The 15,889-nt window shown below is 44.4% G+C and overlaps 1 protein-coding gene across 7 annotated transcripts in view; it reads left to right on the forward strand.

The window, feature by feature from the left end:
- The window catches only part of VPS35L (VPS35 endosomal protein sorting factor like), a 113,161-nt gene that overhangs the window by 39,619 nt on the left and 57,653 nt on the right, over nt 1–15,889 (forward strand). For all 7 annotated transcript variants that reach the window (XR_010411867.1, XM_064592608.1, XM_045875077.3 and 4 more), the window contains 3 exons: nt 1,270–1,363; nt 5,377–5,454; nt 5,946–6,068. Coding sequence is in view for 6 of the 7 variants with exons in the window: in XM_064592608.1 (XP_064448678.1) it covers nt 1,270–1,363; nt 5,377–5,454; nt 5,946–6,068 (295 nt within the window). In the remaining variant the exon portion in view is untranslated. The remainder of the gene's footprint in view (nt 1–1,269; nt 1,364–5,376; nt 5,455–5,945; nt 6,069–15,889) is intronic.

The raw sequence follows: 15,889 nt of genomic DNA on the forward strand, positions 1-15,889 counted from the left end.
CACACACACACACACACACACACACGGCAGCGTGATAGCTGTCATTCATTGGGTACGTAGCATGTAGCAGATCTGGTGCTAAGCACCTTCTGTGCATTTTCTCCTCTGATCTAAGTGGAAACTTGATTAGGTAGAGATACCATTATAATTCCTATTTGATAGAGAAGAAAACTCAAGCTAGGAGAAGGTGGTTGAGTGGTTCATGGAAGAATCCTCGCTTTGCCTTTAGTAACTGTGTGGTCTTGGCAAGTTATGAAGCATCTCTGACCCTCAGTTTCCTCTTCTGTGAACGAGGCCATAAAAAGAGGTCGGTGAGGGTTTGTCGAGAGCACTGCCTGCCACCCAGTGGGCCTGTGCTCAGTATTTGCTGATGCTGCTGAAGATGGTGATGAAGATGCTGTCAGAAGCAAAAGCCTTTACCCCTGAGCCCCATACTACTCTTGGGCCTTGTTTTGAGAATAGTTTCCAGGGCTGGGAGAAACCAGATCTGTTTTCTGCAGAGCCAACAAAACGCTAGGTCATGTTGAATAACCTGTAGATAATAAACTCCCTGAAGCCAGGGGCCAACTCCTGGTGCTTCATAGTGAAGTTGTTTTATTGGGTTTAGAATGTGTACCAAATATACTTGATTTGGATCTAAGGGTGTCTGGGGTATTTTTTAGGGATAATATGAACTGGTTTTCAGAATTAATTGTTTCTTAATGCCCTGAAAAGAAATTATTTTGCCTCACCATTTGGGAAGGATAATGCCTGAGGCAGAGGCAAGTCCCATGTTGCAGGAGAAATAAATCAGTCACAGTTCACATTGATGGGAGATCGCTGATGCCAGCCTGAGGTGCCAGGAGTTGGGTGCCAGGAAGGAGTGGGGCAGAGGACAGTAAGTCAGTGCCAAAAGAATATAGACACGGCAAGAACATTGAGAAGATCAAGGAGTGATCAGCAGATGGAAAATAACTGGGGGACAAAAACTGTTAAACCAGTAAAATAAATATGACCTCAAACGGGCAAAAAAGGAAAGGTTAGACCCCAGCACCGTGCAAATGGTAAAGATGATAGAAGCCACTCAATGAGTGAATTGTGTCCAGAGAGAAAGACTTTTGTTACATTGCCTTAGAAAAATGCCAACTTTGGCCTTGGTTTGTCTCTGAACCTTGATTCTTTTTGCGCCCCCCTACATTGAGGAAGTGTAGCTTTATCTTCATGTTAAAAATAAAAGAACAGAGAGTGCTCACATCGGGTGTAATGCCGCCTTCTTTTCGTTCCTAACAGGGGGATTTCAGAATGTCTGCCCCGGCTGACGTGCATGATTCGTGGGATCGGAGACCCGCTCGTGTCCGTGTATGCCAGAGCCTATCTGTGCCGGGTAGGTGGCGTCGGGTCCCCGTGCGCTCACAGACGCCCGTCTCCTTCACGTAGGCTTCTCCTGCCTGGCACCTCACAAGTCACTACAAGAAGGACTTCATTAGCTGCTAATTTTAGAACACGGCTCTTCCACAGAAAGCAGAGCTGTAGGATTTCTTCTAAAAATTAATTTTAAAGTAGGCCCACTTACCATCACTCTAATTAGGGGGCGTCTAAGGTCATCTTCATACAAATGAACTGGTTTTCAGAATTAATTGTTTCTCCAGTTCTTGCTGGGAGGGAGGCTCCCAAGGCCTCTTGGCTGATAGGCTGCTTTTCATTGACTCGAAATCGGCTTTCCTTTTGTCTTGGATCGGGTTATTTTATTAGTTTCTCTGTCCCTGCATTCAAGAGTTGGCGCAGGGTGCAAGTTGGTGGGGGCTGTTGGGCAGGGCGAGGTGCCGTTTGCAGTGACAGGTGTTGGGGTCCGTGCAGCCCAGCCATGGAGGGCTCCTGGCCTTTCTAGCTGCTCAGACTGGGGAGGTGGCCCTGGTTGTAGATCACTTAGTCTTTTTCTCTCTCAAAGCACCATGAAGCTTCTATTTCAAACTTTTTCATTTATGAAAAATACAACCCATGGAGAGTTTCTGGTTAATTCTTCTTCAGCTCCCATGGGGTCTTTGCCCTGGAAGTCGTCCTTGCTAGTCCCGTCAGCATTCTTCACCTCAAAGGAGGGCTTAATGCCCCTGTTTTGTAGGGTTCTGATGAACTGCAGACTTCCTTGAGGACGAAGCTACGGGGCCTCCCCCAGCCCTTGCCAGTGATCATTCATATTTGTAAATCAGAAGGCGAGAACCGGTAGCCTTTGATTGACTTTACGTGACATCTAGCAAGTGACAGAAGCCCTATGGTGTCAATGTCACAAAGAAATCAGAGAGTCAGCACCCTCAGAGTGAATAGCAAACATCCTTATGAAGGACACTTTTTTTTTTTTTAAAGATTTTATTTATTCATTTGAGAGACACAGATACAGAGAGAGAGGAAGCACGAGCAGTGGGAGAGGCAGAGGGAGAGGAAGAAGCAGACTCCCCGCTGAGCCAGGAGCCTGATGTGGGGCTCGATGTGGGGCTCGATCCCAGGACCCCAGGATCATGACCTGAGCCGAAGGCAGACACCCAACCATCTGAGCCACCCAGGCGCCCCTGAAGGACACTTTTTATAGGTCTGTTCCCTGATACCAGGAAGGAAAGAAAAACCTTTTCACTTGAGGGCAACCTAGTCCCTGTTGGTAACAGAGGCCAGAGTGTTTAGGCCCTGCCATCTGCTTGAAACTTGGGGTGGGTTTTTTCATACAGGAATATCAGGTATGTTTCCTAGAGCTTCAGCTTTGGAATATATTGAAGCATGAACACTCCTCCTGGGTCTGTGTTTGCTAAGGGCCTACTGTGTGCAGAACACTGTTGGGTCCTGTGGGGGAGATGCAAGGATATTGTCATTTGCATATTTGTGTTCCACAGCCTTTCCCCTCATCGGACATAGCACATTATTCGACTCCCCAGTTGGATAATAGAGTAATAAAAGACTTAGAGTCATTATGTGTATTAATGAGGTTGATTCTGGTTATTGAAGAGAAATCAGAAAGGTGGAAATGTGCATTCTTTGCAGACCTGTTCAGTTGTAAAGTTGGAAGTAAGTCACACAGGTTAGGGAAAAGATCCTGTTTCTGGCGTATAAAATGGCACATGGTAACTTTAAACTTTGGTGGCAATGAACCCATCCCAAGAAAACTGGTGATAAAATGCAGTCTGTCTCTGGAAATCATTTTTGTCAACCCAGGCTTTGCATCAATTGCCCGGGTTGGGTAGCTACTAAGTCTCTTGACATGAAAGAATAAGAGACAGTCTGAGCGTTCTTTTAGTTGCAAGTGGCAAAAACTCAGTTCATACTATTTTAAGCAAAAAGGAGGGTTATTGGCTTGTGTGTCTAAAGAATCTAGGGGTAGCGCAGGCATGGCTAGATCCAGGGTCTTCAGAGTGTTGTCAAGAACTGTGCTCTCCTTCATCACTCAGCTCGGCTCTCCTCTGTGTTGACTTCATTCTGTGGCTTATTCAGCAGCCCCAGGCTCCCATCCTCCTAACTGAACCCCAGTGGAAGGAGAACCTTAAAAGTGCCAGCCAGAGTCTTAGGCTCTCAATGAGCCATTTTGGGTTACTTGCCCATCCATATAGACTGTGGCCATGGGATGCGATATGCCCACTGAACAGGCCTGGGTCGTGTGCCCACTCCTGGACCTCAGGGTAGGGTGGATCCGGCTCCTCCACAGACCTCATGGTCTGAGAGGGAGGTATGCTTCCCCAAATACAAATCCAACTTGCTGATACCAGAAATAGGAAATGCATGCCAGGCAGGCGGAAACAGCAGATGGAAATCATGAGCTACTACCCTTGCTACTCTGGGTAGAAATCTTTTAGACCCAAGCGGATTTCCAAGCTGCTCCTTTGTCTTGATGGAAAGAAAGAAATAAAACACAGAAAAGCAGTGAGTGGGCAGGGCGTGGGGGGAGCTCGAAGCTGTTTATTAAAGGAAAGTATGATTAACTCCTCTGTTAAGTCACGGCCTCTTCAGCTCATCACCATTGCTTGTCCACTGGGCCTTCCTTTGCTGTCACCTAACAGATAATTATTGTCTCTTCTACGATATGATTAAGTGGAAGGAAAGACAATAGAACACAGTAGAACTGTGTTCTGACATTTGTTGTTAGTTTTGTTTTTTTTTTTTAATCTACTGCTTGTCCTTGAAAACATCCTCAACAGCCATGGAGCTGCCCTTGGAATTTAGCGCCCCAATGGATCTCGCATAATTCTTCTCAAAGGAATTCTTCACAGTGTGTAAAAAAACATCATTATCGTTAATCTTCATGACCTCAAGTAGGGGGAGGTGAGTGGCAGAAATCTGTCCCCATTTGAAGAAATCGGGTCCCAGAGAAGCACCTTCTCCTACAAAGTTGTTTTTGTGCTAAAGCAGCAACTTGGAATTGAGGTCTGAGGGGCTCAGTTTAAAGAACATGATGCTTTTGTTTTGTTTTGAACACATGAAACACATGAACTCCCCTCCATAGCTCATACCTTCATTTTTCCATCCAGCCTCAGGGCTCTGTTTGCCTTCTCTAGGATTAGCACGTTTTTTTCGGCTGGCAATGTTACAGTCTGTTTTTTAAACAATGAATGCGGGAGCAAGTGGGTTATAGCATTGTTACGCTTCATGCTCGTATTGTATAAAATTGCTTAAAATACATTAAAAACTTGTCTGCTTCCATGACTGCCCAGCGAAGAATGAATCTGTATATTTTAACAATGCAACAGTGAAGTCCCAGCTGACTCTCTTCTGTACCAGAGTCTTTTTTGCTTCATTTAATAAAAGTGCAGCCACATGTGTGTTTATCATTTTTTTTTTGAGAGCAAGAGAATACTGTATACACATCTTTTTTTTTTTTTTTAAGATTTTATTTTTTATTTATTTGACAGAGAGAGACAGCGAGGAGGGAACACAAGCAGGGGGAGTGGGAGAGGGAGAAGCAGGCTTCCCGCTGAGCAGGGAGCCCGATGCGGGGCTCGATCCCAGGACGCTGGGATCATGACCTGAGCTGAAGGCAGACGCTTAATGACTGAGCCACCCAGGCGCCCCCTGTATACACAGTCTTAAGAGTACATTCTTCCTTTGTGCCATATTGATTTGTTCTCTTGGTCATCTGTTGAGAAATACGTTCATTACCTTTGGGAAATTGCAAAGATGATTACTGCAAATGTTGCCTTTTTTTTTTTCATTAAAAATAGCTTCTGTGGTTTTTCTTGTAGAAGCATCTATGCTTCTTGAATAAGAAAACAGTAAGAAAAAAGAATAAAAACTTTCGGGACTTCTCTGTGCCTACGTTTATTTCCATGTATGTTTTTAATTTATAGCAACGACATCCTACCGTATATATTCTTTGCAACCTGTTTTTCCATAGTCAAGGCAGTTTATTTTGTTTGGCTCCAGGTGGGAATGGAAGTGGCTCCACATCTCAAAGAAAGCCTGAATAAGAACTTTTTTGACTTCCTCCTCACATTCAAACAGGTAAGAGAACACTGGCAGAACAGCTCATTGACATAACAATTACACAATCGTGAATTCACAAAACCCAGTTGGATTTCCAAGTTGAGATTGCCTTAAAGCCCTTTAAATGTGTAAACCCTCGAAAATTACACTCGAGTCTGTTACAGACAATTAAAATGTGTTGATTGTACTGAAAAAGCAGAGAGAATTAATATGCATGTGTTAACAGGAAATGTCTCCGGTTGATCAGCCTTTCTTCCTCACATCTGCGGGCTCCATTTTTATCAGGTTATTTCTTTGCACAGCGCACATTCCCAAAACAGCTCAGCCTGGGGACATGGGAAACTTTCTGTGTGTTTTTTCTAGTTTAAAAAAAAAAAAAAAACTGAGAAACCAGGCTATTTCTCTCGGGGCCATCCAAATGCTTACAAGTATGCACAGTCTGCGAGTTACATGCTCTTCGTTTATTATTATTCCCTTCCTTTTCTGAGTGTTTATTTGATCTCCTGTAGATTCATGGGGATACGGTCCAGAACCAGCTGGTGGTCCAGGGAGTGGAGCTGCCATCCTACCTGCCCTTGTACTCGCCTGCTATGGACTGGATCTTCCAGTGCATCTCCTACCATGCCCCCGAGGTAACTGCAGCGTGGCGTCAGCATGAAGTTCACACGGAGGAGAAATGCTGGGGCTCCGCGCTCTTCCATATTGTGTCGTAATGACCTCTCCATCTATGTGCCAGGTCACGTCAACAGGGTCTTTCTGTAACAGCGACAACCATAACCGATGCTAGCCACCCGATCCACAGGACTCACTGTGGTGGCTGGTGCTGTGCACAGTGCTTCTCTTAGATTGTTTTGTTACCAGTGCTGGAGGGAGGCTCAGCCAGGGCAGACAGACACCTCTGACAGGTCACGGAGCTCGAAGGTGGTGGTGACTGGGCATACCCTGTGCAGTGTGGCTCCAGGGCTGGTGGGTTTCATCACCTCTTCACTAACCTTCAGGACTCCTTTTGGAGTTCGTGATAATCTAAGAAGTCAGGAGAGCGGATAATAGTTGCCCTATTTTACAGAGGGAAAGTGAAACTCAGGCGTGTGATTGTGTTGATAAGATTTTTTTTCTGTTCTGTTTTTTTTTTTTATTTTTTTTTATTTTTTGTTTATTTATTTGAGAGAGAGAGAGAATAAGCAGAGGGAGAGGGAGAAGCAGACTCCCGGCTAAGCGGGGAGCCCCAGTGCAGGGCTCAATCCTAGGACCCTGAGATCATGACCTGACCTGAAGGGAGACACTTAACTGACTAAACCCTCTTTTTTTTTTTTGGTCTAATAGAAGCATTGTTAGGAATTAAACTACAGTTGGAATCATAGCAGAAATACTTTTTTCTTACCCAAGACTGAGAAGTAGAACATCAGTTCCAGTTGGCATAATAACCACCATGATAGATGAAGCTTCTTCAACAGATGGTTCAGAATTTATCCTTTGGGGAGGAGGGAAAGGGGTCTTGCTACAAAACAAGGATGCATAGTGCAGAGCAAAATTCAGGTATGCCTGCCTTTTCCCAGAGGCTGTAAACATATTGACACCCTAAAGAAAGAGAAAAAAGGACATGACTTTGACTAAGCACTCCCACTTTTAAGAATATCATGTAGAGGGGCTCTTGGGTGGCTCAGTTGGTGGAGCGTCTGCCTTCAGCTCAGGTCATGATCCCGGGGTCTTGGGATTGAGCGCCACGTCGGGCTTCTTGCTCTGCGGGGGGGGGGGCTGCTTCTCCGTCTGCCTCTGCTCATGTGCTCTCTCTCTCAAATAAATAAATAAAATCTTAAAAAAAAAAAAAAGAATATCACGTAGACATAATTGGACAAGTGCGTAAAGATGCACGTGCACACACGTACATACAGATGTGTGGGTTGTTCGGGCTGGCCCAGCATCAGAAACAGCCATCACAAGGGGATTGGGTAGATTGTGGAATCCTTATAGATTCAGTGGAATGTGACGGGGCCCACTTACAATGATGGAGGACCACGATGTGCATACGGACTTAAGGGTGCTCACAATAATTGGTGAGTCACAAAAGGAGGTTACACACCTTGCTGTGTGTGTCCTCAGTGGTAGCATGGCCTAGTGTTCAGATGTGGGCCCTGGAGTCGGAATGCCTGGGTTTGATTCCCAGATCCATTGCTTACAGCTGTCGGGACAGAGGCACGGCCAAGTCCCTAACCACTCTGAGCCTTTTTTCTTCATCTGTGAAATGGGAGCTTTAGTTCTTGTTTTTTTGCACGGGTCGCGTAGGACGATCTGTTTGCGTTGCTTGGTGGAGTGCCCCACACATAGTACTGGGGTGTTTGTTGTGTTGTCGGGATCGCAAACATGATTTTTATATCTGCGTGCGAGAACTGGGGAGGAGGTATGTCAAAATATCACTGGAAGGTGAGATTTTGCATCATCTTAACTTAGGTTTCTTGGCCTCCGGTGGCTTCTGACTTTCCAACCGAATGTGATGCTTTCCTTACATTTTAATTTTCCCAAATCCTAAAGTATGAGGGGAAAAAGAGGAGCATCTTATATTTCAGGTGACTTTTTTTTTTTTTAACCATTAAGTTGATTTTTTTTTAATTTTTAAAAATTTTTTATTTTTATTTTTTTAAAGATTTTATTTATTATTTGACAGAGAGAGAATGAGAGAGAGCAAGCACATGAGAGGGGGGAGGGTCAGAGGGAGAAGCAGACTCCCCGCTTGAGCAGGGAGCCCGATGCGGGACTCGATCCCGGGACTCCAGGATCATGACCTGAGCCGAAGGCAGTCGCTTAACCGACTGAGCCACCCAGGCGCCCCATTAAGTTGATTTTAAATCAAGTCAATATGAATGGAAGATTGGAAGGTCTTCAAGAGTCTCAGCAACCATATGGTGACCCAGGCTCCCAGGGAGAAGGGGCACGAGCTTGAGTGTAGAAAGAGCCTCCCGACCTGTTCAGCTGAGTGACTGAAACATAGGAGCAGGATTGACATGTTTGAAAATGGGAACACTTAGGTTATTTTCTCCTTAACAAAAGGCCAAATTGGATTAAAACAAAAGGTACCTGTCATAAGGCATTCTTCCTTTTATTTTAAGCACCAGTAATCTCAAAGGATGGCAGAAGCTGGGAATAGAGCTTTCCCGGGGAGTAAAACTCTAGGAAATCATTACTGAGCCAGAAGAAGTGATTAAAAAAATTAGGTCACCTGAATAATAATAAACTCTGATTCTTGGGGCACTTAAATAAGGAACTTGCAGCGTCTCATTAAAAAAATGTTAATCATTTTCAAAATGCAGAGGAATCAATGTCCGGGTAGAAGGTGGTGTTGAAAATGGGTGTGTCTGATGCCTAAAAACTCTCTGAGTGGCTGGGATGTGTCACTTGGGGAGTTAGGCTGTGCCTCCAAAGTAGGGGATTGTCTGTCTGGCTACGGCCACTGTTAATATACAGGACAGGCAGGCAAGATGAGGGGAAAGGAGAAAAGCCTTCAGCTGTGAATATCTGTCCTAGGAAATTTCAGATTGAAATTGAAATCCCAGATCCCCAGGGAAAAAAATCAGGGAGTGATTATTCAGAAAGGCTTTGTTGTTGTTGTTTGAAGACAGGATTTTTTCTTTCCCCCTTATGCAACTAAAATAAAATGATAATAAGTAAAAAATGGATTTATGCCCTGAATTTCAGGCACATCCTGCACAGGAAAAAGGTAACCATATCACAAGATCTGGTTTTGGGTGCTGAAAACAGATCCCTTGGTAAGCTTCTCAGCATTTCAGCAGCTTTTCGTTTGTTGGGGGTGGCATGGAAGGTGTAAAAGGAAGAAGGCCTGGTCCTGGACATGAGTGGTGAGTCTCGTCTGACAGGGAATCCCGTGTGGTCCTTTACTAAGCCCGAGAGGTGCAGGTTGTAAATGTTGGGTGAGTGAAGAGGCAGGTGTACTAGTAGAGGCCGGGGTGGGCAGTTGGGCAGACCTGGGTTCAGACTGTGGCTGTGTTGCCTTGGGCTACTTGACGTCTTTTACCAGCTGTAAAATGGGGCTAATGAAAGAAGCTTCCTTTTTTTTTTTTTTTAAATAATATATGTATATTTTTAAAGATTTTATTTATTTATTTGAGAGAGAGAGAATGAGAGAGAGAGTGAGCATGAGAGGGGGGAGGGTCAGAGGGAGAAGCAGGCTCCCCGCTGAGCCGGGACCCCGATGTGGGACTCCATCCCGGGACTCCAGGATCATGACCTGAGCTGAAGGCAGTCGCTTAACCAACTGAGCCACCCAGGTGCCCGAAAGAAGCTTCCTTGAAGGACTGTCATGGAGTGACTGTGATACTGTCCATCTGTGCGTGGCCAAGGGATGGGGGCACCAGGCAAAGGGGGTGGCTGCCATCCTTATGTTTGGACTCACTGAAGCAGATGGGGTCTGGGTTGACTTGAAAGTCCAGAAATAAGCAGGGGTCGGGGTGGGGGAGAGGGGAGGGAGGGCCAAGGGAAGGGACTGAGGCAAGTTAAGAGGCATAATAAGGAGACCAGCCTTACTGGAGGAGAGTGAGAAGTTAGGCTGGCTGGTGTGGAACAGCTTACAGAGGTTGTTGAACATAACGTGGTGGAGATCAGGCAGCTCTTGGAGATTTTTGATCAGGAGAACGATTTGAAACAAGCGGTACTTGAAGATCAAACTGGCAGAAGGAGACAGATCAGAAAAAGGAGAAGAGTTGGTAGCTGTGGGAAAAAAATGAGACAGAATGGATAGGAGAGAATTTCCTGATCAGAAAACATTTATTAATAAAAATAGATACTCAGGGGCGCCTGGGTGGCTCAGTGGGTTGAGCATCCGACTCTTGATTTCAGCTCAGGTCATGATCTTGGGGTCCTGGGATCGCCCCCATTGGGCTCTGTGCTCGGTGGGAAGTCTGCTTGGGATTCTCCCTCTCCCTCTGCCCCTCACCCTGCTCACATGCTCAGTCTCTCTCACTCTCTCCCTCTTTCCCTCTCTCTCCCTCCCTCTCTTTAAAATAAACAAATTTAAAAAATGTATTCATATTTAGAAAAGATAGAAGAGTGAAAAGGCAAAAAACAGCCACCTAAAATCCTGCTATATTAACATTTTGATAGGTTTTCATATTAATATTTCTCTGTCCACTCTGGCTTTCGCTCTGTACTTTTGTTTTATAGATGAGGATTTTTGTATGCGTAATTTTATGGTGCTTTTCCTCACTTAATGTTAAAACGAATACCTGTTGTTAAGGAAGTTCTCTGACCCTCAGTCACATCAGGAAGTGATGTCAGCATCGGGTTTGTTGGGTGTGAGGAATGGAGGAGGGAGGTGAGTCAGAGATGCTAAGCTTTAGAGCCCTCCACACAATCACTTCTTTCTGAGGCTCACTGGGGGCCAAGCCCTGTTTTAGTTCCTTTAGTTGGGCCACCTTACTTCATTCTCAGCTTCCCTAGGCTAGGTATCATTGTCATCCCCATTTTATAGATGAGGCACCTGAGGCTCACAACTTGCTAAGGTCACACAACTGGAAAGAGTCAAAGCCATGTAGCCATGTTGGCGGTAACTGTGAACCCAGCAGATGTATTCTCTAAACTCCTCAACTCTTTCTTTCTAGATAACTCTTGTTAGTGGTTACACTTAAGGAGGGACTTAAAGGCCCTAACAAATCGACTCATGGGACTTACCTAATGGGCAAACTATAAGTTGCACTTTAAATATTCTAAAATGTGTGGCATCTGGGTGGCTCAGTCAGTTAAGCATCTGACTTTGGCTCAGGTCATGATCCCGGGGTCCTGGGATGGAGCCCCGCATCGGGCTCCCTACTCAGTGGGGAGTCTGTTTGTCCATTTCCCCCAGCTCGTGCTCTCACTATCTTTGTCTCTTAAATAAATAAATAAAATCTTTAAAATAAATAAATAAATAAATATTCTAAAATGTGAGGCTGGTAATGCCAATCTAAGACTAGTGTTAGCCATTGCTGAATCCCTCTGATGCGTATAGGTGTATCATTTTCGTTCTTTTGAATTAGGAAAAAAAGTTCCCAGTGAAAGAGAAATGATGAAAAATTTAAAAATTTCTCCTTTTAACGCCTGGAGTATAGGATTTTTTTTTATTCACATTGAAATATTTTCTTTGAGACTTGAGCATATCAAGTCTGGACTGGAGGGAAGGGGCATATGATTTTGCCCACCCTTTACATGTTTGCTTCATTTAGAAAAATGAGGAGGGCGCCTGGGTGGCTCAGTTGGTTAAGCGACTGCCTTCAGCTCAGGTCATGATCCTGGAGTCCCTGGATCGAGTCCCGCATCGGGCTCCCTGCTAGGCAGGGAGTCTGCTTCTCCCTCTCCTGCTCCCCCCTCTTGTGCTCTCTCTCTAATAAATAAATAAAGTCTTTAAAAAAAAAAAAAAAGAAAAATGAGGAAAATATACACATATCACTTAATTCTCTCTCTGTTTTGTTTGTATTGTTTGTTTGTTTGTTTTTATGAAGCAGTACTTGTAAACACTGATTGGAAGGTTATATAGTAAAAGCAGGAATACAAATCTGGGAGCACTCTGAGCCGCAGGAGTCCATCTCAGTTTAGAAAGCAGAAGTGTGGTGTCAGCCCAATTTCTTTAGCTTTTCCTACACTTTTGAAGTACGTAAATAACCCCCATCTGGAGATAACCTTAAAGATCCAGGTAAATACGGTGGTGGTTATAGAAATCTGTGTATGTTAGTGAAATGTCACAAAGACATACCCTTCCCCCGTAATAAAGTGTGAATAGAAAACCTGGTGAAATAGTCTAGTTAATTGTATTATACCAGCATCACTTTCCTGGCTTTGATAACACACTCGTGTTAAATAAGATGTCACCATTGGGGGGAGCTGCGTGACCAGTACCCAGGACCTTCTCTATTATTTTTATAATCTTTTATGAGTCTAATTCCGTTCAAAATAAAAAATTTTAAAAAATCTATCAGGAGCAATCTGAACAGTAATGTTATATGCATGGTAGGGATTCCTCAGCCATTAAAAAGAATGAGGCAGATTGCATGTGTGTAGTTACGGGAAGAGTGAAGCCCATGCTAGATTCTTGAGTAAAAAAGGCAAGTTGTGGCCCAATATGTATATGACTGTTCATTTTTGTAAGACAAAAAAACCCAAACTGGACTTTTATAATAAAAGCTATATACTCACAAGGTATAAACAAAGGCCTAAAAAGATGAACACTAAAATGTTGACACTGGTGATCACTAGGAAGCAGGAGTTGGGAGGGAAGGCATTTGCATTTTGCTTAACCGCATGGCGGTAGTGTTTGAGAATTTTTTCCATAATGAGCATTTCTTATTTTTATAGTTTTTATTTTATTTTTTATGTTTTTTAAAGGTTTATTAGAAGGTGGGGGGAGGGAGGGGCAGATGGAGAAAGAGAGAGAACCTCAAGCAGACTCTGCACTGAGCATGGAGCCCCGATATGGGGCTCCATCCCATGACCCTGAGATCATGACCTGAGCCAAAACCAAGAGTTGGACGCTTACTCGACTAAGCCACCTAAGTGACCCTATTTTTATAGTTTTTATGAAAAACAAATATATAAATAAATGAAACGTAGGGGCCATCCAAGTCTCCTGCACCCTCAAATTCTGATGTGTGTGTACAAGCTAATATGCTGAGCTGCACATTTTCCTAGTTCATCCCAGTCAACAGGCTTGTTTTGGTGTCAGTCTGGTTTGAACTGTTGTTTATCTCATTCTTGCCAAAGATAATCGATCCTGTTGCTTCTCAGAAAAAAAAAAAATTCTAATCTCTAACAGATGTGCCTGGGATCCATATCATTTGGCTCCTTGGACACTTTTGGGTACTTCCTATATTCCTATATGATGGCAGAGCTTTTTTTTTTTTTTAAGTTACATATTTGGATACATTTTTAATGCATTCATCTCCTGTGAAAGAAATTTTTAAGCATTTGTCTTTTTTTTTTTTAAGATTTTATTTATTTATATGACAGAGAGAGACACAGAGAGAGAGGGAACACAAGCAGGGGGAGCGGGAGAGGGAGAAGCAGGCTCTCCGCAGAGCAGGGAGCCCGATGTGGGGCTCGATCCCAGGACCCTGGGACCATGACCTGAGCCGAAGGCAGACGCTTAACAACTGAGCCACGCAGGCGCCCCTAAGCATTTGTCTTAATGGCCAGAATGTTTTGTCCATATGTTGGCATTTACCAACTTTTTTTAGAAGTGGTAGGCCAAGAACTCTCATTTATTTGTGTGTGTGTGTGTGTGTGTGTGTGTGTGTGTGTGTAAGAGAGAGAATAAGCCACATAAGGGCATGGTTTTCTGTTTGATTTTCTCACTGCCCTGTCCCCAGTGCCTAGGATAGTGCTTAGTGCCTTAAAGTTGCTCCATAAGTAGGTATTGAATCAGTGATTACTTGTACATGTTGGGCAGTGTTGGTGTGATACTCCTACAGGATATCTCTTTCTCAATCTTTTCCAGAAACCACTTTGATATTGGTCTTCAGGAATGACTTTTCAAGTATAAATACCCCATGAGTGGATTAGGGAAACCATTTGTGACATTGGCAATTTTATTTTCAGCTGGGATGCTGACTAAAAGGAACAAACACCTAATTGGCCCTACCAAAATAATTCAGTGTCTTTTCTCACACAGCAAGTGCAGGCTATGGTCTAGGCAGGTTCTGTCCATCTCTCCTGTGTCATCCTCAGGTAGCAAAATGGCTGTAGCCATTCCAGGCATCACATCCAAACGTGGCAGCATCCAGAGGCAGAAAGATGAAGAATCTACAATTCCTTGGGTTCCTGTTTAAGAACAAGGAAACCTTTCCTTAGAACTCCCATTCCAGCAGCTAGAAATGGGTCATGTGCCCATTGTCTGAATCTCACACTAGCAAAGGGAATGGGGTCACTGTGATCAGTTTGGACCTGTGTTAATTTGCTCAGGCTGTGTCTTAGTCCATCCTGGCTGTTAAAATAAAATGCTACAAACTGGGTGGCTTACCAATACCAGGTATTGATTTCCCCCAGTTCTGGAGCTGGGAAGTACAAGATCAAGATACTAGCAGATCTGGTGTCTGGTGAAGGCTTACTTCCTGTCCATAGACGTCTGTCTTTGCTATGTCTTCACGTGGCACAAGGGAGCTTTCTTGGGCCCCTTTTATAAGGGTATTAATCCCACTCACGAGAGCTCCACCCTCATGACCTAATCATCTCTTAATATCATCACCTTGGGAGTTAGGGGGCCATTCAGACCATAGCAGGTTGCCATAATAGACTGGAGGGCTCGAACAACAAAAATTTATTTTCTCACGGTTCTGGAGGCTAGAAGTCCAAGATCAAGGTGTTGGCAGGGTTGGTTTCTGGTGAGGCTTGTCTTCTCACTGTGTCCTCACATGGTCTTCTCTCTGTGCATGTGTGTTCCTGGTCTCTCCTCCTCTTCTCCTTCCTTTTTTTTTTTTTTTAAGATTTTACTTATTTATTTGAGAGAGTGAGCATGAGTTGGGGGGAGGGGCAGAGGCAGAGGGAGAAGAAGCAGGGAGCCTGATGCGGGGCTCGATCCAGGACCCCAGGATCATGACCTGAGCTGAAGGCAGATGCTTAACTGACTGAGCCACCCAGGCGCCCCTCTCTTCCTTTTCTTACAAAGACCTCATTCCCATTGGATTAGGGCCCCACACTTAGGACCTCACTTCTCACTGATTACGTCTCTAAAAGCCCTATCTCCAAACGCAGTCACATTGGGCATTAGGGCTTCATCATACAAATTGGGAGGGGACCTTATTCAGTCCATAACAGGCCCCACCCTGATGTTTGTAGGGCAGAGACAGAAATCTGAATGAAGTCGGGGTTCTGGGGTACGGGCAATCTCCACAGTCAGCTTTCACCTTAATTATTCGGGCACCGCCTAGGACACAGCCCGAAGGGGTACAATTGCACTAAAGACCACGGGAGGCCAGATTCCTACGAATCTCATTTCCACCACTTACTGGGAAGCAGCTTAATGTTTCTGAGCTTTGACTTTTGCTTCTGTGATGTGGGGATAACAGGTGGGCCTCTGAAGACTGCTGTGAAGAGTCAACAAGAAAAGGCAAGCACAGTGCTTAGCCTGGTGCCTGGCGAGCTCTCAGTGTCCAGGTTGCTGTTAGTGGCTCTTCAGTCTCAGGGTTGACCTCGTCTGTGCCATTCAAAACCTTCCCCAAACCACTGACCTAAAGGATACCTCTTCCATTGATTTTTGTAAAAAACAAAACAAAACAGGAGCTCTTTTAGAAATACGTAATTGTCTTAAGATAGCTCTAAAGCCATTAACAGTATTCCAGTGAGTAAAATATTTACTTCCTTTCGCGGAAAACATAGGCTTCAAAACTCGTTTGGAGGAAATGTGATGAAGAGTATAGCCTTTGATGCCAGATGGCTTGGGTCACGTCTGGCCCGCGGTAGCTCGCTGTGTCACCTTGGT

The sequence above is a fragment of the Mirounga angustirostris genome, unplaced genomic scaffold (genome assembly GCF_029215605.1).
Source record: "Mirounga angustirostris isolate CCGP_5_RB_7025 unplaced genomic scaffold, mMirAng1.0.hap1 SCAF_5, whole genome shotgun sequence".
In the NCBI taxonomy this organism is placed as follows: Eukaryota; Metazoa; Chordata; class Mammalia; order Carnivora; family Phocidae; genus Mirounga; species Mirounga angustirostris.